Source organism: Megalops cyprinoides, chromosome 3 (genome assembly GCF_013368585.1).
Source record: "Megalops cyprinoides isolate fMegCyp1 chromosome 3, fMegCyp1.pri, whole genome shotgun sequence".
NCBI lineage: Eukaryota > Metazoa > Chordata > Actinopteri > Elopiformes > Megalopidae > Megalops > Megalops cyprinoides.
Window position 1 is genome coordinate 36,113,888 of NC_050585.1, and position 23,549 is coordinate 36,137,436.

The 23,549-nt window shown below is 42.7% G+C and overlaps 1 protein-coding gene across 3 annotated transcripts in view; it reads right to left on the minus strand.

Moving 5' to 3' along the window:
• dclk1a (doublecortin-like kinase 1a) overlaps positions 1 to 20,566 on the minus strand; it is a 58,126-nt gene extending 37,560 nt beyond the window's left edge. Inside the window, exons 1-3 of one of the 3 annotated variants that reach the window (XM_036524970.1) lie at positions 20,318 to 20,560; positions 19,139 to 19,530; positions 16,166 to 16,509 (exon numbers count right to left, since the gene is read on the minus strand). In XM_036524970.1, the coding sequence (XP_036380863.1) occupies positions 16,166 to 16,509; positions 19,139 to 19,499 (705 nt within the window). In that variant the 5' untranslated portion in view covers positions 19,500 to 19,530; positions 20,318 to 20,560. Of the gene's footprint in view, positions 1 to 16,165; positions 16,510 to 19,138; positions 19,531 to 20,317 lie in introns of all 3 variants that reach the window. The other 2 variants (XM_036524969.1, XM_036524971.1) reach the window with 2 other exon arrangements.
• Between the last annotated feature and the right edge of the window lie 2,983 nt (positions 20,567 to 23,549).

Consider the following 23,549-nt stretch of genomic DNA (forward strand, 5'->3'; position numbering starts at 1 on the left):
GAGCTTCTTCCACAGACCTGTCAGTGTAAAGAGGAGGATGTGAGAAGCTGAGGCAAACAGGGATTGGTGGGGATAACCTTAGAACAGTTCATTCAGAGGGTGTGGTGTGATGTTGGAAGCAGCCTTGGTGAAGTAGATGACCCCAGTCTACTGCACGTTTTCCTCTCTCTGGTCATCAGCCCTACATGGGGGATTCATCCAAACCTGTTAAACTACGCAGGCAACTCCAAAACTGTGTCACAGCCTGGAAACTACTCCTCTCAAAAGCCGCAGACAGCCAGGAATCCTAGACATGAAAGAAAAATCCTGGCTGCAAGGTTTGCTTTTCTTCTGAGAGACAAAAAAACAGTCTTTGATGTTGCAATGACATATAAATGGGTTCAGTTATGTAACACTGATGCTTGAAAGTCCCTCGTCACATAAAATGGAGCATTAAAAAAAAAACAACACAAAACAAAAAAGCCCCATTCGCTGCATAAAAGAGGGAAATAAAAAATTAAAACAAAACAAAAAAAGATTCGGAACGCAAGAGCCATTTCTCTGCTTTCTGTGATCATGATAACCTCTCAAAGGACTTGATAATGACTCCTATAATTATTCCTCTATTACATAATTAAACTCCAAAATACTGATGTCTAGCTAAGCTTTCCAGCATTCACCGCTTTGTTAAGTGGCTCAGTACTGTACGTGGGTTCACTACAGACAACACATACTCATCACTGAGCAGGTCACTGGGTTGGGAAATCAAACATGCTCGCTGGCAGCCTAAAAGATACTCTAAAAACAGTTTTTACTTTGCCTTTGAATTCAATAATTGATTTAAATTGGGCTTTGTTCTGACATCCTGGCACCACTTAATTATAGCTCATGTAAATTAATGTGGATTTCACAACAAATTTAGAGAATTTTCAATAACTAATTTTCATTAAAAATAATATTTTGAGGCAATGTATTATATAACAACAAACAACAACAACAAATAATAATAATAATAATAATAATAATAATAATAATAATAATAATAAGGGGTTATATTAAGGAGCGGTATTATACCCAGTAATCTCTCTATATTCACACAAACAAAACTGTTTGTATCACGGCAGCGCACACAGACCAAAGCATGATCAATTCACGAAGGCTTTCGACATGATAGACACCTGGTGACAGACTGCTTATGTGTGGCACTGAATAGATTTCTTTACAGACACACGGAAAGATCTTACATGCACATTCCTTCTCTTTCACAGAAGTCTGATACATATCTCAATAGGGCAAATTCCAGACTCCCTCTAGGCTTCCTGATGGAAGAGCATTAAGCAAATCATTCATGCAATGTAGCATTATCCCTCTTTGGACTCAGAGGTTTGTGTACATGCTGTAAGAATGCCATCTAGTGGACATATATAGACATTGCCACATTAAAAATGGTTCTGGTTTCCAATCGTCGTACTCTCCACCGAGTTCAGTTTGAAAATGAAACTTTTGCCGTGACTGAAGGAATACCTCTAGACAAATCATCTGAATTTCGACTCATGCGTGCTCTCTAGTACTGACAGAATAATATATGAAGCTTGAATCAATTACTATCAGAAGCTTGAATAAATTGTGAAATGTTTGTGTCTCAAAAATGATCTCAAAACTCTAAAATGAAAGCATTTAATAAAATGTTATTTTGTGCAGCAGAACAAAAAATATGAGATGTTTTACTGTTTTATAAAGAGGCGTTTCGAAAAGAGGTACAGTCAAGACATTGCAAATAAACGTTTTGTGCCATTTCTGCCTTGCTGTCCTTCCTCTCTTTACCACTAGATGGTAGTGTTGGTTGGATTACAAAGTAATCTCCATGAAGGCTTGTAAAAGCATATAGCACTCAGGATTAGGATTCAGGATGAAAATTCAGTCTTTCTCCTTCACTTTGTGGATGATGTCTAAATTTCGATTGCAGACAGATGCCTTATCTAGAAGTGACCTCAGCTTTAACAGAAGACAGATCAGCACAGTGAAGTGATGTTTGTAATATCCGCAGCTATTAGTGAGGCAAACTCATTTCCATGAAAGAGTGACTGAATACAGACAGATGGTCATGATGATATATGCCAGACTTCTATGCACAACTCTGGCACATAACATCAGCCTGCCATTATCAGAGCTAATGCAAAGTTTGCCAGCTTTAATCATTGTGTTTGGGGAAGGGCAGAACAATAGCCTGGGTTTATTAAACAGTCTACAGTCAAATGTAAATCACTCTCCCCTCAGAGCAGCTATCAAATGCATAAAGCCTGACAATGAAATCCAATGTACCTGCACTGTGGTACATGCAAGTTCTCCTGCTCAGACACACTGTAATTGCCTCATTGTGTTGTTGTGATGTTTTAGCAACAAAAATGCCTATAATGTCCAGCAATCGGTAAATGTTTTATTTTATTATTTTTAAGACAATTACTCATCAGTAATATTAATACCCTAGGCCAGTTTCAAGGGAAACAGGGTGAAGTCTAAGAAGTATTAACACTGCAAGTTGATAGCACAAAGTGTGTACACTACGGGCACTGTATACAGTAATAGCCAATGGAGACAGACTGATCCAGGATCAGTAAAAACAGCTGTCATGTGAAAAGATCTGGGTGTTAGAGGATGGTGGTGATGAAATTAAGTTCCTTCACTTCTGAAGAACACTATCATCAGGGCCTGCTTTGTCTAACATGACTACTTTCCTGATATCAGGGAATGTGCTGATGACATAAAAGACAGGGCAGGTGGATATGGCACTACTGCTGGTCCATCATAGGAATCTGAATTTTCTAACTTGCTGAAAGATTATTAACATAAGGATAATGTGAACATTTATTGAAGTGGTATATTAGTAACATATCAAAAGAAAAAAACATCCCTCTTTAACAGCAATGTACCACCAGCCTGAAGGATACAATTTCAACTCTAAACTTTAGAGAGAAAGATAAAGGAGCTGCAAATTCCAAGTAAGCTTCCAAACGGCTGTCTTTTTCACACCTTTTTTCCTGCAAATCAAGTGAAACACTTTGGACAGCTCCACTGGCTCTAAAGCTCATCACAGCTCTAAAATTAGCACCAGCATAAACAGGGGGAAAAAACCAGGAGAAGTGTGCAAGACAAACAGTTTCCAGGCAACAGAGGAAACCTGAATATGAGAACAACACAGCTAGCAACATTATGGACAGCAAGAACAGGTTCAAGAAGTGAAATAAAAATGCAATATTTGAAAGAGCAAGATGTATCCCATAAGCTTGGCCTATTCTCTTCATGACTGGAAAAAGGGTAAAATACAGAATCAAATATGTACGTGTGTGTGTGTGCACGCATGCACGCACGCACGCATGCACACGCGCACACACACACACACACACACACACACACACACACACACACACACACACACACACACACAAAACATGGTTTCATTTGCTGAGCTAAGTATGTTTCTTCCTGATCACAAAGAACTGCATTTAGCCAACTAAAAAGGAGCCAAAATAAGTCACTGCTAGATGTCAGATGTCACTTTCACATACGGGTTTGTTAACACATCTTTTGTAGGGAAAGCTAGGAGCTGGAGAATGTCTTCGACAGAGAGCTGTGACACTTCCTCCAGACTGAATCTGATAGATTCGTCCAGCAGGTAAAAATAGTCACAGCGGGGGAACAGAAGGTTGAGGGCTGTCTGACGCAGGGAGCAAGCGCTGAGCGATTTCAGAAGGGAGGAATGACAGCGCCTTCTGTTCCTCCTTCATCTTCCACCCAGAGGGCAGAGCTGGCACCGGAGCTGCCATGCTGCTACAGGCAAACACATCCGTCCACTCAAACACAGCGCACAGTGTGGCCAGGGCTCACTGCTGTCCATCCGCTTTGATGAGGAGCTCTGCCTGGCTGGCGCACAGCACAACAAAATGGCAATTTTAAAAGCTGGCGCAGGCGAAGGACATCTTTCCCATGGCTAAGCAAAACAACCAACCCCAGGAGACCATGCATTCATGAAACTTGAATTTTGAGGTCGTTTAAAAACCCAAATTTTGATCTGTTGTGATATTGTGGGACCCATGACAAATATCACACTAACAAAATTTAATGAATTTGAGTTTTCACTCCATTATTGACATGTGCAAAACAGGGCAACGAATGCAGTCACACTCACTCTTCGAAGGGTTCATTTTTTCCTCAAAAAAAGGTAAATTCTGCTCTGTGTGGGTTTTATTTCAATTTAATTATAAACCCTGTGTCCCTGATTGACAGGTCTGGGCCCAAACAGCAGTGAGATACATCCTTAAAGAGCAGTGCTATATAAATGGAGCACTGATTCATGCATGGCTTCCACGCCATCCCTTTGGAAAGCCCTCAGTCTTCCTGTGGAACAGGCGTACCACCCAGCCCCTTCTGTGGAAGGCTGGTGATGCACTGCTGATTCAGAGGCAAATGTACTGTTCCACTTCTCCTTCCGGAATAATGCCAGCCAGCAAAATAAACAGCGGCAGTCACCTTACCGTACGGAAATATGCTCTCCGAAACACAGGAAACACTCCAGGCTCCACTCCGCTTGCCTGAACCTTAATTTCCAACACCTGACATCTGGCAGCCAGCAGGGCACAGCTGCAGGCCGGCCCAGACCTTTATTTCAGACCCATCAGGTCTGGAGGTTCAGCGCACTGCATCCGTCGTCCCCCTGGCGCTGTGCTCCCTGTCCTGTTTACACAGCCAGAGTGGGACAGGGAGCGGTTGCCACGGAGACCGGACAGACGGCTGCCCAGCTGTTTGAGACAGCGAGAGGGGCCCGAGCCTTTTTTGGACCCGCTGTCAACAGTGCTCTAATCTCTGTTCCCCCGCTTTCACTCAGTTAGCCAACAGCAATTCAAAAGGCTCCTTCAACTTCTTCACGACAGACAACAAAAGCTGAAGATTTATACCTACAGACTTTTTTCCCCCCAGTTCCACCATGCAGCACAGGCAACAATGAGGGGGTTGCGGTGAATGGGGGGGGGGGGGGGTCTGAGCTGACTTCCTCCCATTCCCTGTTGGTAGCACTGAGACCCCTGGCTCTCTGCTTTCTCTCTGCTTTGTAGCCCCCATGTTCTGGGAGGGGACTGTAACCATGGACAAATCAGGGATACTGCTGGTACTAACTATAGTCAGATTATAGGCTCCACCATCTGGGGTTAAAATTTATGGGTGATAAATCCCTGCCTGTAACGATCAATGAACAAGAGAAGGAGAACACTTGCTATTAGACTAACTGACATATATAGATCATGTATCATGGCATAAGGAATTTTATACTTTGCCTACGAGCTAGCAGAACTGAATTGTAACTTGTGGTTCCTTTTTAGGCATTTCAGATTTGGTCTCTTCACATACTGTTGCATGTTTAGGACCGAATATATGCCAAAATGAATCCATGGGATTACATTACAATCTGTGTCAAATAACAAAAAAGACAATTTTTTGAGCACATAAGCCCTGCCTTTTTTGTTTATTGAAGGCTGGCTTCTTTAGCTGGGGAAGAGGTCAGTTCACCCTGGAGGGAGACAGCTTAAATGATTCTAATGGAGAGGAGCCCTGAGGAGCTATCCATGGTTCTGAATCTCTCCTATTACTCAAAATTCCATAATGCTTGTTGCCTGTCAGTCTCCCTTATAAGACAATGACAAAGCATTTTTTACAGATTTTTTTTCTCCAAAAAGCTAGCACTGTCTGAAATTGCTTCTCATTGTTTAAGCATTGACTTTTAGTGATTTTAAATTAAGTTTCCACAAGCTTATATTTATGGACTAAGACTAGCTGTTGCCAAAAAATGAAAACGATCTCCTGTCTGGCGGACTTCATTATGGGAAGGGCAAACGGGGCCATGCGTAAAAGCAAAGATGAAAACATACAGACGCACGGGGAAATTAGGGCTGGGGCAAGCTTTGACAGACATAAATGGAAATGAAATGACCAAGAGAGATTTAAAAAGTGTGTTGTATTCAAAAAGAAGTGTTTGTGCGAATGATTTCACAAGGGGATTAAAGCTAGAATTGGAAATGCTTTTAAAATGCTTTCATGGTATCACAACCATGAAATATGGATGTCTATGAATGTACAGCTTTGTCTTTTTTGGCGCTGACACTGTCAGAGGAGGTCATCCCAATAACTGCTTCATAAACTTGCTTCTGGTGACTTACTTTCTTCTTCTTGTCCCACGGGTCAACTATGTTGACTGACTCTTACATATTCTTCATGGTACTGTCATTTACCCATATTCATTTTACTGCCATAATATGTTGTTCTCCGCAATACCATCTACCACGTCACATCAGCTAACAAGCAATGCTCTCACAATGTCACATATGGCTGAAGCAACATTGCTACAACGTTAAAGCGATGTTTTTGTAACATTACACAGTATGCTAGCTGGAGGCTGCTACTATAAGCTCCAGGCTGGGCTCATAATGGCCCTTCAGCTGCACTCAAGAACTAGAGACTCATGAGTCAAAATCCAATCTTTCATTTACATTTACACTTATATTACTGACCTCATGCAGAGTTTTGAAGCATGCTAGAGGTCTCTCGGTTCAGACAAACCCTTAGAGAAACAGCTGCCCTTTACAGACGGAGTACTTAGCAATGGCACATATACAGTCATGTTTCAACACACCAGCCTTACCCTACTAAGCAGCTGAGGCAGACAGGCCAATTATGCCAACTCTATCTTATTATATACCACACATGCCTGCCATCTTTCATGTTATTATGTATATGTCAACTGTACACAGCAACCCAAAATGACATCTTACATAATGAGCTGCATTTGTTTTCCATAAATGTGTGCTTACACAAGGTTATACTCCCACACGTGTCTGAGATTATATATGTGTATGTCCATAGATGGGTTTCAGAATTCACAGCAGAACAAGTGCCAATCATGTGAAGTGATTTGAATGTTTGTATACATAATGTTTTTGTGTTTAATTAGACTTAATTTGTACATTTTGTGTGTGTGTGTGTGTACATATGTGGGTGAATGTGCATCTGTGTGAAGGGGTGTTTGTCAGCATGTATGCCAACACAGTTCCTAGGTGCATGGGTATATTGTAGACGTGTATTGTAGAAAGTGTGGGTGAGCTTGACAGCCTACACGGATTTGTGAGTGAACGTGTGTTTATGTATAATCGCGGGCAGGTGTTTGCAATAGTGTGCGTTTCTCCAGCTTTGGGCTGGCTTGCATTTTACAGCTCAGGCCTTGCGTGTCCATGGAGACACGGTCCGAGGAAGGGGAGGGACTGAGTCAGCACCGCATCTCCCCTCCATATGCTCTCGGAACAAGCATCATCTGCTCTCCGCTCCCACAAGGACAACCAGCCCACTGTCAGCCCAGTCTGGTGGGCGCTGGCCTCACCTTAAGGCAGTTCACACCAAAGTCACCAGCAGTATAATGAAATGCTCTTTCTTCCTGTCCCATATCTGAAATGGCATGTTTCGGCATTTTCCCAAAACCTTGAGCCATCTCCCCTCACTCCTCAGTGACAGATTTCCTCTAATTGGATCAAATCTGCTTTCAGCCTTGTTCTTTCCCATTAAGAACAAAAGCAGAGACCTGGAATAATCAGGCCACATTTTAATCTAATCAGGGGTCAGTAAACACCAGCTGCTTGTGTGGGTAAAGCCACAGAGGAAACTGGCATCTTGACCAACCGGGTGTGTGTGAGCAGGAGTGAGGTGGGGAAGGCACAAAGAGCTTTCTCCTCCAGTGGCCAATGTTACTCTCACATTTTTTAATCACCTGCTTGGATTGGGATTCCCCATGTTAATAAAAACTACAGAGGCATGCATTACATGATGCATGTTCAACCACGTCATTGCAGACATCTGGAAACCATAAAGTCCTTCGAAGCGAATTTGAAAGTCAGCATGCTGAATTACATAAGCTGGCTGCTTTTCGATCCAAACAGAAATTAAGCCTTGACACCAAAACTGCAGCATCTGCCTCTAACCATTTCATAAAAGTCTTCTGATCTTAGAATCCCATTACGTAATCATGTTCAAACACTGCGGCAACACCTTTGAGGACGAGTATCCACCTATGTGAATATAAGGCACACACACACTGCGTAACTGAATTTGTGTGTGATTGGCTTGACGCTCATTGAGCCAACAATCCCAAGCCCCAGTCAGAGCTATATTTAAACATGCCCAGACACATGGCCTACACTCCCTACATGCAGTCACCTCTGTAACACACAGCTAACTCACCCTTGGAGAGGGTCCCTCCTTGATTCTGTATCTCATTTACTACAAAGTCTTCACTGGAGACCGTCTTTGGCAATGTCTCCAAACCATAGCCTACAAGTACTCTGCTGAGTGCTGAATCATTGGCATATTTGGAGCGCCGCCTTTACATTTGGATAGCAGTGGCTGACATGAGTATAGCATGTTAACCAAGTTATTCTAGAGGCCAGCTGGGAAACACCACAAAACAGCCCCAATGACAAGCTCCTGCTTGAGCCTCCCTGTGCTCACAGTGCTGCTCCTTCAGATGCATTACCACCAATCCTGATCTCTTAAACCCTGCATGTCAACAGCCCAGAGACTATGAGGGCCATTGTGTAACAGTGTGATTACGCAAGATGGATTCCAGGCCACGGAGAAGGATAGAGAAACACCGAAAACCCTGCAGTTTTTTTCTCCGTCTGAGACCTGATGCACAGAAGAGGGTTTGAAATCAACGCAGAGCTACCTTAATATCCATAAGCATCCACAGATGGCATGTTTCTCCCCCTCATTCTGCCTGCCTCTTTGCCACCCCCTCCACTTCACTGCCTCTCACTCACGCTCCGTCTTTCTCTCCCACTCTTTCACTCCCCCTCTCCACCTGTCTGTCACTCCCCCTCTCTCTCTCTCTCTCTCTCACGCCCCCTCAGCATCTCCTTACAGCCGCTCTGCATCACCCACTTCTCTTTCCGTCATATACATTTCTTCCACTTTTCTCTGTTCATTGGCACCAATTAAATAAATCAGTGACATAGATTAGCGTATTTCTTAATTGAGTAATTAATTAATTTTAATCAATTAACTGTTTTAGGGATTAATGCAGTTGATTGAACAACTTATTACACTTCCCTGAGACAGTTTCCCTGAATTTGTTTAAGGATGCACATCTCAAGAAAATATGCTGAATAAACCTTGTCTGTTTCTACCAGCACTGCCACATCTACAGCAGCACAAATCTTTCAGATACAATTTACAGTGGGCTGTCAACAGATAATAAACACAAGTCAATGTGCACTAAATCAAATCTAATTAATTAAAAGCAGTTGGAATGGAAAAATGGCAGTCACAGTGTACCCCATGGATCAGGGCTGGGAAACAGTGTGCTAAGCAGACCGAAAATATACAAGCTCCTTCATGAATAAAACCAAAAGCCCAGAAGCAGCTGCATTTTAATCTGTTATAATCTTTCCCATGCAGGCAATTTCTCTCCAGCCTTGTGTCTCTTACTGCAAACGCCTATGAGGAGACCCTCCCCAGGGGATTACAGCGAGTTTATATCCTATCCAAACGTCATCTGATGGACACACACAAAAACAAGCTGTCACCAAGACCACGTACAGCCCAGAATAGACATTTATCACACTTGAATAGTAATGTCTTGAATTAGAGGCTCAAATGATGCCAAAACATGTGAATGTGACTTTATTTACAGTCAGGGAAATACAAATGAATTTGCAATGGACGTGGCAACAGATGCTGACTCCCCATTAACACCAGTGGTGTTGATTGAGAAGTGTCTGACAAGAAAGTGACATCTTAAAACTTAGTCAGTAAATAAACAAAGAATCAAAAGCCATGGAGAATGGCTTCAGAGCATTAGAAAGCACTAAATCTTCAACAGTGACTAAGTGACTAGACCTATAAAATGATGTTCTGTAGAGAGGATGTGCAAGAGAAAAGAAAGTATTGCATAACTTCAGTGAATTGAATGTACATAGAAGGCAGAATTTTTAATCTTGCCTTCAGCAACAGTAGTAATGCTGGTAACAATTAATTAAATTCCAGAGGAAACGAACTTGTCTTCAGAGTCTGTGCACACGTATGCAATTAACATTCACTCCCATTTTCTAACTTCTCTTCTCTTTGTAAATATAGGCCTGTCTTCCAAATCTGCAGAATAGGCAAACAGCAATTAGCGTTCCAGCTGGGCTTGGTGCTTGGGCAGGCTGTGTTGTGCTGGGCACTGAGTGGCTTCATTAAATGATGGGTGTTTGTTTCTTTTGGAGGGGGGGGAGCGTTGGCCCTGTTCTATCCTACAGATGCAGTCAGAGGTTCGCAATGATACTGCAGCTACTGATGCCACACATCACACAACAAACACCCGCAGCCCAGCATAGGCTGTTTCCACACACACAAAAAAAAAAACTCTCAACCACTATTCACACTCACACAGACCCAAACTCACACACACTCGCTCTTATCCTTTCCTCCTTTTCCAAGAACCACACCAATGTGCTCCAGCTCAGCCGAGAGGCACCAGACCCAAGATAAAATCCTGCTGTAAAATCAGCTTAAGACCCTAAAACTCATCATCTTCAGTACTGTGTGGCTGTTCTCAGAAACAAGTGGGTGGGGCAGTGAGGGCCCTCAGTGGAGGGGATCCATTTGTGATGAAAATAGATCTGCAGTGCTGGGGAGGCAAAAACAGCCAGAAAAATAAAGACAAACCAAAATGGAATTGAACTGAACTGTCTGACATGGGGAGGTCTAGCACATAGATTTGCATCTCTTGACCTTATGAAAAAACAGAAGCAGACACCCTCTATTCCACATTCAAGCTGCTGGGACAGAGAACTAACCCCTGGGCACTTCCTCATAACAAATGAAGATTTACTTCTGGAACTCATGGTCAGCTTAAGGTCATGTCAACAGTAATAGTATATCAGCCCCTGGAATGGTTTGTGACCTGCTATACTGGGCAGCACAAACCCCATTAAGGACTTCCCCCAGGCTCGACACATGATGCGTAGAATAAGCACAGCCCACCCGGGAAAAGAACAAATTCACAACTCATTTCCACGCAGAAAGGTCCTCTTCAGCTGAATGACTCCATGCAGTGATGAACCTGAAAGGCATGACTCACTGAAATGAAAATAATCTTTCCCTTAAAAATGCCTACTTTCAAAACTAAATGCAAAATGATAAATAAAACCCACAGCCAGACACATGCGTTTGGCTAAGAAGTGATACTTGTTTTGACAGGAGCCATTGACATAGCATGTATAATACTATTACTGTGTCATCTCATACATAAAAGTGACAATGTCCCACTGCTGCTGAACCTTCATTCAGAATTGCACAGAACTGGGTGCTGCAACCGGCCAACTACCTGCTGCAGCTTATCACCTACCAGCAGCGTATCCCACCTCAATGAGACTGACAAGCAGGCCAGACTTAATCACTGGGATTTTAATGCCGTGATCCGATGAGGGGAATCGATCTTTGCAAAAAATCAAAAATGGCAGTTCACTGTTACAGTTTGAACAAACGGAAGAGCATTGAACAAAAGAAATCACATTGAAAGGGTAGGGCTGTGAACATTTTAAAATGGAAAAAAACAGTCAGCTAACAAACCTGAAATTATTACACATAAAACTTGCGCAGAGCTTTCTGTTCAAGGCCAGTGTAGCAACTCAAACTTTTTTTCCCCCATTTTGGATGAAGTCCCAGCTTGACGCAAATGCTGACCAAGGGAAGTCAGTCAGACCATATGCTAACCCCAGTGCTTCTAGGCCAGCTTACCAATGGGAGCGCAGATGCCCAGCGTGTGCTAATTAAACGGAGGGTAAAAGCCCATGAAAACAATAGTGAGCTGGCAGTGGAGAAATGAGTGAGTGGGCCAATAGCACAGACTTCTTAGAATCCCTAATGCAAAAGCACTTAGTCCTCACAACCAAAGCCATCAACCCAATTCAGCACAGCAGAGGAGACAGCAGGCAGGGTCTTTATGGCTCCATCCACACTGCTCTTCTAAGGGATCTTAACCAGTCATGAAATCAAGGCTACAGACCAACACACTGCGTGTTCAACCAAGGATAGCAAATGACTTGACAACGTCTCAAAAATCCACTCTTCCTGAACCAAAGTACAAGCCAATGAGTACCATCAAAGTAAATTCTGAAGCTAACGTTGGTAAACGTAGAAAAATATATGCAATGGCTACCGCCCAACAGTCACCTGTGTGTGTGTGTGTGTGTGTGTGTGCATGTGTTCCATCACCTCCAGGCATATTCTGGAGACTGTGGCTGCAGTGTCGGTTTGTCCTGGTGGTGAGTGGATAGCTGCTTAGTGGATAATTATAGCAGAGCCGTGACCGTGGCCTAATCCACTTTGCTGCGGTCTATCTCAGTAATTAGTCTGAGAGGGCCCTGAGCCCCAAGCCTCCCTCACTCCATCATTGGCCCGTATGACATCACCGATGCACATTCCCACAACAGAAACTGTTCCTAGGCAACCTGATACAGCAACCACATCACCATAGAAACTGGCCAAGCAGTTATATATGATCATGATCTCCATCTAACGTTTGGCACTGGATGGGGACAGGGGTGTTAGGTTGGGGTAATAAGGTCTTGGTGATTAACTCCAACACAAGTTTTTATATTGTTTTTCCTTTAGTTTGTACACTCTTCTACCCATTTGGTGATTTTACCTGTGAATGGAAGGTGACTTTCTCCTGTGATCCACCAAACACCGAGGAGAACAGTGAATCCAAAAAAATAAATAAAATAAAAAATCTACTGTATGACCTCATTTCAGAGGTTAACAACATGTGGTAGTGCTTTAGGGGGTATATTTCCAGGCCTGGAAACCTACTTCTTTTTGACAGACATCTTCATTGGATGCGGATTGTTTTAACCACATAATGACATGAAGTCTCTAAGGAACAGCATGTTGAACAATGTGAAAGAGCTCTCTCCTCTCTCTCCCTCCCTAACCTGCCAAACTGTCCATGTTAGGAAGATATTCAGTGTTTTTTGAATGTACTCTGAAATTATATGCTCTGTCTTCTGTCTTTCAGTCTCACATTGAGCTGTAAATTGAACATATAGTATTCATCGCTTCATTTTTATTCTTCTTATCAACACCACTTAAACTTGGGAATATCATTTTTTTTTGCTGAGTCAATGTCCATATACAAACAGCAGTAATGGCTGGTAGACACAGATGTGACAGGGCATCATATGGTTCTATTCCCTGCACCACAGCAATGTGTATGAGCGGGGACTCATCCCGCCAGTCAGATCAGTGGGGAGTGAGGCTCTCGGGGAGGCTGTTTTGCGCACACCCAGCAGTCACCTCCCACAAAGCGACGCCAATGCTGCATACTTACGGGAGGGGGGGGATCCGCAGAACAGCCCCCCTCCAGCTCAAACATCACTTCTACACCAGAGAAGAAGATCAGACACTCTCCGTTCGGTCTCGCTCTTCCTCACATGCAGTCGCTTTCTCTGAAATTCCAGCTGCTGCATGTAGCATGCCTGAAGACCCAATCAATGAGCAGGATATAAATAACACCAACCTAATATCCTGTTACGTAACCCTCTTTCCCTTTCTGCAGGGGGGATGAGGCTGTGGCCTCTTAATTCAGCTTTCCATTGTGCAATATCAAATTGTAAGCAAGAGGGTCGTGTAAACCCTAATTATACGTGAAAATGAGAAAAATCAGACATCCTAATCTCTCGGTTTTCTTAGGCCACGACTTTTGGACTTCCGTGTATACTCCTAGGACACTTTCTTGAGAGAAAATTTTAAACATACACTTTTTCTTGTTGGTAGTTAAACCTAACTTCTGGGCCTTTCCAGCAATTGGCTAAAATGTGGGGAAACAGTTTATGGACAGCTCCCAAACCCTGTTCCGTGACAGCTGTAAACCAGGAGCTTTTCAAGCTTGAAAATTGTGATTCAATAATAATCCCAGAAGTGAAAAGAGAATTTAAGTGTCTACATCAGAAATGATTACTGAATGAACTGGGTTGGCATGTGCAGGTGGCCTCCATCCACAGGACTAGGCAGGCAGACTACGGAGATCTACACTTGTACGACATATGAAAGAGTCCAGGATGCAAAGATTCTCCAAACCCCAGAGCAGTCAGAAGCACAGTGGTGAGGACAGAGGAAATGGAGGATATCCTATGCTTCTAACTTACTAAATTGATGACCTCAGAGATGTCCCAGGAGTGTGCAATACAGTCTTTAAACAGAACACCACTGTTTTAACCTTGACCATGACAGCCCAGACACATCTGATAAAGACCACATCATTTAAATGACCAATAAAACAGATGGGGCAACCAAGGGAGATGGGAGAATAAGGACGGACACTGTGCGTCACTGCTGTCTGGTGCTGGTAACGGGAACAGTCTGACCTGCTTTTTTTTGGGGGGGGGGGGGCTGCTAATGTTAATGAAATCCCACCTCTTGGTGACTGCTGTAGATTTTAGCCAAGCTCATCCTAAGATCAGAGGTGAGACGAAGAACAAAAACATGCAAATGTTTCTGTCTTTTTCATTTATCTTTTGATGAACACCAATCCAGATGGTTTCACCACAATGAAGTAGACTGAAATGTGTGACTAGAAATTTACCAGTGGAGAACTGGTAGTGAGTGCCTGTCAGAACAATGTGGTGTGGGTGCTGTGGTTGTCTTTATGTGTGCATTGGTGTCTACACACATCTATGTCAGTGTGGGCACGTGTGTACATGCATGTGTATGTGTGTACATGCGTGTGTGTGTGTATTTGTGCCTGTGTGTATGCATGCATGTGTTTGTCAATGTGTCTGTACATGTGTATATATTTGCATAAATGTGCCTTGTATCAGCATGTGTGTATCTGTGTGTGCTTGTGTGTGTTTTTATGTGCGCGTGTCTGTTCATGTTTCTGTGTGCTGTATGTCGGCTCAGGATTGGCGGGTGAAAGACAGCCAAGGAGAGGTGGGTGGAATATCCACACAGAGAAACTCAGTGCTATTTCGGTCTCTTCTTTGAGGCTGCAGCAGATATAGAAACTGCGTAGGCAAGGCCTTAGACTCATTCATACCCCCCTCCCTCTGTCTCATACTCGCTCGCTCTCGCTCACGAGCTGTCTGAGTCAGGCTTCTGGTCTCTCTCCCTGTCGGATTTCCAGCTGAAAAGGTTCCCAAGGTGTTCATCATATTTGCCTTCCATCAAATGCATAGCAGACACACAGATGAGTTTATAAAAATGTGTACAATCATCTATGCAATGTACAAATGTACCTGCTGTTATCATCACATTGGCCAGATCCAAGAAATATATGAGAACTAATTTGGCAATGATGTAAACTTAATTAGTAAGTCTTAGCAAGTGTTCACAGCTTCAGCGTTCACACAATTGCAAGCAGCTGCAGCTTCAGCATGTTTGAGAAGAAATTCACACATTCCCCCACTCAAAAAGCAAGTCCAATACTCCCTCATTATAATTTAGCAACCTACCACATAAGGTACATACAGTAGGTGGGCATGTGTAACATTTTGATCATTTTTCCATTACAGATAACTGCAAGCTTTTGTTCATGTATTTCACAGAATTTCTATGAAGCAAACATCTAATTGCATATCTTAGGAGTCATGTCATAATGTAAGAGTATCTGAATGGCAATTCTCAGAGCACCTGCACATTCAAGACCAGATAATTTGGCCAGGATGTAGCTATGTACTCAGTGGACAGGGTCCACTTGATGTAAATCTATCTCCACAACTGTTACTGAGGGTAATAACACCATGACTTACTCTGCTTTGGTAGACATCAGTAAAGCAGAAAGAGACCCCCTACTGCTTTCTGATGTGTCTGCATCTTGATTAGAGAAGTAATAATAATCTGAGCAGAAAACAGCTGCACAAAGACATCAACAGGAAATACAATCTCCTGCAAATACACACATACAAACACACACAGACACACATCTTTTTTTTTAATTCAGCTCTCTCCCAGAAGGCCACTTTAGAACTTTGCAAATCACAGGCCCTCCACAAACCAACAATTCTCAACCACTAACCACCAGGCATGTTCTTCACCCAGGAAAAGCCCTGGACAAAAATATGTGAGAAACAGAAAAAAAACAAAAATCTGAGCATGCTGTATAGCTTTCTACCTGCTTCCCATCCAGGGTGTAGATTTTCTTGACGACCCCAGAGTCTAGCTTGATGGCATCAGTGATGTCGGTCAGGACTTGCTCAAAGGAGTGGGCCGTCTTCTTGTTGAGCAGAATCCGCACAGCCTTGCGTGGCTTGACACCGCTGCGGATGATGGTCACCAGCTTGGGCCGGATGAAGTCTTTGTTCTTGGCCTCTGAGGGTCCCACCTTGGTGCTGGCAAGGGAGGGGGGTGCCCGGGAGGCTGCAGGGGACTTCACGTTGACTGACCAGTTGGGGTTGACATTCTTGGTGTAGTCAAGCTTTTTGAAAGGCTCTATGGAGCTGCACACATAGCTCTCACCTGTAAAGAAGCCGAGAGGGGGAGGAGATTGGTCATCGCTGGGCTGAACGTTACAGTCTCAGGGACGTGCGTCACAGACATGACACGTGCAGGGCCGCTTCACTGCTATTTGGTCATTACATGTTTGTGTGCACGGTAAGAAAATCAGGTTGCCTGTAAGCCAGCTATTTCAGCCTTAGCACTTGAGAGTTAAATCCCCAACCTTTTCAATCAACTTTTGAAACGGCGCCCACTGCCTCTTTGATTGGTACTCCGCATTACAGACAGGGATTAGGATAATGGCTTTGTGGTGGCCTGGCATCCTGTCAAAGAGCACACTGGGATGTCAACTTGTCCCACGGCATGGAAATTGGGACGAGCTCCGATCTTACATTATATCTGTATTCAGCCACAGCTACAGGGCAGCAGTAGCTCAAACACAGTGACACTGCAGGGACACATCCCAATGCCACCACCAGCAGACACCTCTGGGACACACAGATTGTCAGACTACATAAAGTCATGATGGCCATTACCAGTCATATGTTTGCACAAGGGCAATGCAGGTGATCTGATTAACAGTTAGCCTGTATTACATCTGGCAAGCATATGGCCTCCTCTGCGACAAAAGTGAATGACAAGGAATTATTTTGTGATGTCATATTGAATGGGCATTATAATGTAACCTGTATTCTAACTGATGTTTTTACAAAGCACCCGCTATGGAAAACTGGCTTTCCCTTTCCTTGCAATCACATTGACACTACTGGCACCATCACCTGTTTCTGCAACTTAAATGCCAATCCTAACCATTACAAAAATGCAATCATGTCTTTATTCTTGCATTGAGGTTACACGGTGCTTATCAATGTAATTATAACAGAGCTGCACAATTGTGACCATGCAATATAAAGCATAACAAAATGGCAAGAAACGTATCTGTCTGAAGTGATGTCTGTGTGAAGATAAAATTGAAAGATTGTCATACCGTAGACAAAGTCATAACACAGAGAGTTTATAGAATGATAAGACATATTCATATAACACTTTCCATTCCATTTCAAGGAGGTCAAAGCACCTTACAAGGGGAAAGCTTCCTCAAAAACTTAATTTGTAGCACCCAATTCGGTGAATGGCAGACATTTTGCAACAGAATAACCACACAATGGTTGAGAGGAAAGGTCTGTGCTATTAATTAGCACAGTAAACTAATTAAAGAATCAAATGCAAATCACATACACATGGAAAATACTGTGGGATTGTTCATATAGGGTCTACATACAGCACACCCCTCTTGCAAAAGGCAGTCTTCTGACTTTTCACTTTAATGCTATGATTAAAGCAAGTGCAGAGGTTGTTGAGATCAAGATGTAAACACAGTACGGACTAATGGCATATTCAAGCAGATAAATACATTACCCTTCACAGCGGAAAACTCATAAATTATTAACTAGCGCATGGACCCCTGACATTCATTGATGATTTAATCCAACATGGCATTAGATGAATGAGCCTTAATGGGATGGAAAAGTTCTGACAGCATGCAGGCAGACATTATGTAATAAACTGTTTAAAGTGAGGTTAATTGGTCTTTCTTCATTAATGAAATGTCCCATTTTCGAAGTGCTTAGTCTAAGCCTGTATTCTTTCAATATTGTCAACTGACTCCTCTTCAAGGTCATAGAACGTCAAAACACTCAAACACAGGCTGGGTCTGGGGGAAAATGGAAGGCCAATTCTCAGAGGACTTACAGTCAAAAGGAACAGCATTCTTTATGAACAGAAAAAAACAGACATTATTGTATGCCAGTTAGATGTAGTGATTACCTCTCTCAATATGTGGAGGGAAAGGCTGAGTCAATGACAACAATAAGCTCATTCAGTGGAGCAAATTTCACCCTGCCTGCAGTGTGAATTATTGATATTGGCCCAGCTTTTGAGCTTTCACGCTTTAACTCACACAACCTAACTGTCCCCATGGAAGCGCACAAACTGAGCCTGCTGTGTCAGAGAGCTCAGAGCATGACTACATGATGTCATTTACACTGCACACAAATTCCCAACATTCGTCTCTGCTCCTCTTTCTGAAATGGAGTATCTTTTGGTCTGGAACCGGCTCATGGTTGTGATGGAGCACATGACTGCCTGGCACAGTGGAGCGCTGGACAAGGTGCATGCGGATGGGGGACATTAAGCTTATTGTGCAGGCATCAGCAAAACCTTGTGCTTTTCACAGCCCACCGACATGAAACTGGCAGAATAACAGAAATTGTCACTAATGCTAGCTCTTTGTTTGGTTCTTTGCTCTTCCTTTGAGTTCTGCGAATTTCAAGAATCCTCAAGCAACTGTGAAATGCTCAGGACTCACACACAAACAGAGCATGGTACAGAGACACAGCTCAGAACAAGCTGAAGCATTTGACCATATCAAGCGATGCACAGAACGTCTGGCTCACTGTGCGATTACTTTACATTACTGCCATCAAACCCAAGCCATGTGATTTAATATGCTGCACAATCATTAAGAGTTCAAAAATAACCAATAGCATTCAAAAGACCGAGTGAGTAAGAAGAGGGAACTAGAAGTGGGATGATTCATTTTAAACAAATGTTGGACTTTAAGTCTCATATCAAACCTTTCGAGACTCACCTTCCACCAGCTGATCTATGCTGGTGATCTTTTTAGAGCCATCGATCGCATAGATGGTCCGAACCCCCTGCGGCAAGTTGACATTGTCAGACAGAGCGCGGGTTAGGTCTGCCAGGAGAGCATCGAACGATCTGAATCTGTCCTGGGAGACGGCGTATACAATTCCGTTGAAGTAGCGATCTCCATTCCGATAGAAGCGGACCTTTTTCGCCTTCTTCTCCGAACTCAGCGCTTTCAGGGTACGCGTTCGGTAGAGGCTGCAGTGGGCGCTGTGCGTCGGACTCCTCAACCCGTTCGGACGTGAACCCCCACGGTTGTCTCTCTGGGCTTTGTCCCGCTCGTCAAAATGCTCCAACTCCATTTCCTCGAAGACGTTACGTTTATGTCAGAACCTACGGAGTGCAACAGCAAAACAGTTTGACAAATAAATATAAGACAAAACTGTATTAGCTAGTCAGATTAAAATAACAGAATCAGGGGTTCCACGAGGGTTGTTTTCATTGCGCAGATATATTGCTCTAAATAACAAGACTCACCAAGTGTGTGTGTCTGTAAATAACTCTTAAAAACAGATTAGTTTGTTCTGAGTAGTTTTGTAAGCCATGGACTTTAACGCGCCCTGCGTCTGTCACGTTGTTTTACAAGCAGTATACGCAGTAACAAGCTCAGATAAGATGAAGACTATAAATAGCAATAATAATAATAATAACAATAATAATAACGAACAGCTTCTTGAAATATAGATCTACGTATCCTGTATTAAATGCCAACGCAGCATTCCTCGTGAGGTTATGCCGGGTGGAAAATACAAGTTCTTCCTGAGGACAGCTAACTAGGATTTCAAACCTTAGACTACTGTGAGTAAACTAAGTCTGATTTAGAGAAATAGCATCAGTAAGCAATGAATGGAATTCTAGAAAACATCATGAATTCGTTTGAGCATAATTATTATTACGCTGATTTTCAGTGCAAACATTTTGTCATGCGTAGTCAATCACCGGTTCAATACACACTACTGTGCTAATGTTTGCCGGTCACGAACAGACAAAGCTGTCTAACGAAATAAAATATGCGAATCAAGAATTTCAAATTATCTAATAAAATGTGCAGCTATTTCATTTAATTCAAAATAACATCTGATAACGTCTGTCATGGTTAAGAATGTCTTTGTTTACTTACCTTAATGCGGTAGTCTATCTGATGCAGTCAAGGCTTGTCTCAAAGTAGATTCGCAGGAAATTCCTCAGATTTATTACTCAAATAAGGTAGACTGCGTAGATTTACACTACTCTACGTGGCTATGTACTGTTATCAGCAGTAGCAGCATAGACTTGCGCCTTTTTGGTTGTCGCGTGCTTCTCCGCTTGTGTGCGAGACACGAAGTGGGATTGCAGTTGCAATGTGCTGTGACTGTGATTTACATTGGCCCGTCCTTCATTGAAATGCAGCCCGTCGACGCAGACGTCCACCACCATACCCTCCTCCCCACACTCCACCCGTCCTCCGGAGCGCACGCCGATTGCACAGCGTAATACACACCCGAGAATTTTACTATCAACCTGAAGAACTACATGTGCGCCTTGACAGATCACCAGCTTCTGTTATGTCTGCGCCCAGACGCTCGCTGCCATATACCGATGTAGCTTGACGTAGATAAATCCATGCTCACCGTATGTTTATCCAAACACACCGAGTCACGCAAAGATTACTGTCAGGCGTTCAAGAGAGCTGTTTGCGAGAGTACCATTGTGAAGGCTGGCTTCTTGCCTTTAAAAATAATCGCAAATAAGTAATTTAATCCGTGTTGTGTTTTCATGGCCTACACCGTGCTTGTACATTTAAAACCGAAGACATGGAACGCAGTACTGTAGGTCACAAAGTTCGATGAATATTCATTGACATCGCAGAAGGGTCTTCACTTTCACACACTGCACGTTTCCCCGCCACATTCTCATTCAGTGAGCGGCCTGCCGAAACATCAACCAGGAGTGCTTTGAAGCAGGTTCAGTCACCCCTCCTCGCTATAACGGAGTTGGCCTTTAACATAATTGTACTGTATATATATATAATATACTAATTAGTGTGACGACTTGGAGTTTCATCTATGAAGCTCATTCCACTCATTCAAAATTCTAAATTTGCCAGTGTCCCATTCAACTGTTGGAGCTGATCTGGCTGGGTTTCCAAGGAGGCTTGTGTGATTTATATTCTGCTGCATCACTTTTGACAGTAACCAGATAATCCTGTCCAAATTAATTGTAACATGTCAGCATTACTCAAATGCACAATAAATAGTTCTGAACCAACATCCTCTAAGACCCGTTTGTGTTTGTGTTGTGTCATAACATTATCACAAATTCACAAAAATCCAAGGTTAATGGCACAAGAGTTATACTATATGTTAACCATACTGCCAACATAAAAACTACTAGCAATGGCATAATTATATCATTTCCTTCTTTGAAAGTTATTTACAAGTTCCAAAGAAGAAACTCCTTTCAGACAACTCATTTCAGACTGAAACAAATGCCACCTTATTGCCAGCTTTCCTTGACTATCATACAGAAGATGCTTTTATCTTAGTGTGAAAGGTGTCCACTTGTAGGCTAGAAGACACCTAGCCAATACTACCTTTGAGGCGTCTTGCTTCAGGGTGGTGGCCATGCAGTGTGAATGGAACTAGGGCACTGCCAGTGATGGCATGAGGTATTCACTGGTGGTGAAGCGCTGACATCAGCTGAGCCAATCACATAACTCAAAACAGTTTCTGACATTCTCTCCCTACTTTCTGAGCCACCAATGTTTCCTGTTTGTTTAGTTAAAAACAGGGTTAGATGCAGGTGCAGAACATACTTCTGTCTTCTTTGCCTTTGTGTAGCTTCAAATAGATTTCCACTCTTCCCTCAGCACACTGCAAAGAGATGCCTGCACTCAAAATATCAGTTTTTGCATGCTAATTGCTGAAAAGAACATTTGCATCAATGTAGAGACAGTCTGTCACCATTATCATTCACCATTTTGACAATAATGTGCTCTCTGCAAAATGTCACATTCGGAGGCTGTGTATAATGCAGTCTCAATGATATCAATAATTTGGCAAAATTTCTGCTGAGTCAGTCTCTGTTCTCAATGGTAACAGGTCAGTAAAAACAGTTTTTTAAATGCTGTTAAATCCCCAGCTTGCTTGATGTTGTTGTATGTGAAAGGGGCTACATATTGGTGTGTATTACACATCTTTTCACAGGGGCTGGTTGCTGCATCGCTCAGATCACTCCTCACCCCATTCTATTTTTAGCCAAAATCTGCAGTCCAGTGAAAGAACGCAGCATGTACTGTACTTTTCCAGTGGGACCTGCTGTTCCTCATTTGCGTCACGATCGCAGCCCAACCTGCGCGTGTGAACCGTAGAGAGTCTGCGGAGACCTGCGCTCTCATCCCAGCCAGGAGTCAGGGCAGAATTTCCCCATCGTCCATTAAAACTTAGTTAAAGCCTCTGAAAACTCTTTTGGTTTTACTTTGACATCAGTTATTTCTCCAGTCAGAGCCACAAGGCCTCTAATGTCCTAAAGAACCAAAACATTATTTCCATCCTTACTTTACATGACAGTTTTTATTCAATAGTGTCAGAGATATTCCACATAGGTTGAGACAGATGTAATATCCAAAAAAGTGTAAAATCTGACATGTAACCTATTTTCTGGTATCCTGAGTGACCACCAAAAAAGGAGCACATTATGCCAAGTATGTCTGTATGTTGTTGGTCTGAATTTGCAGCCTCATTAAGTTGAGCTACTAATTCAAAGGTGTGATTTACACATGGTACGTAAAGTGTATGTATAAATTCAGACATATCCAAAACACACAATTCATTTACCCTTGAAGAACACTAGCAGCCCAAAATTAAAAATACCTTAGAACTGTTTATCTGCTTCCTTGTAGTCACTAACGAGATGTGTGCTTGGTACAGTACCTGATGAAATACTGATAGTCAAACATAGCATTTAATGCAATGCAAAAGTTTTGGCCAGCATTACTTTCAGAACTTCATCCACACCTGCCTATAAATCCTGCAGACGGAGACCAATTTATTATTTATCTCATCTTACAGGGCCGAATGGGACTTTGAAATGCTGAGCTGTTAAAGGAATATGCATGTGTAAATGTGGCATCTGAAAAGTGGCTCATTTTTCCATAATGTCAGCTGTTCAGTTCCTTTATAGCTCATGAAAAGCACATTATGTTCCCATTTGGTGTGGCTTACACAAATAATGATTTTGTGAGGCTGAAAATCTAAGGTACATGATCTGGGGATCCACTGAAAAGTTTAACAAAGAATGGCAATCTTATATTCTGTATTATGAAAGCAATTTCTTCCCCTGGCCAAAACACATCCTTTGATTATTTTTTTTCC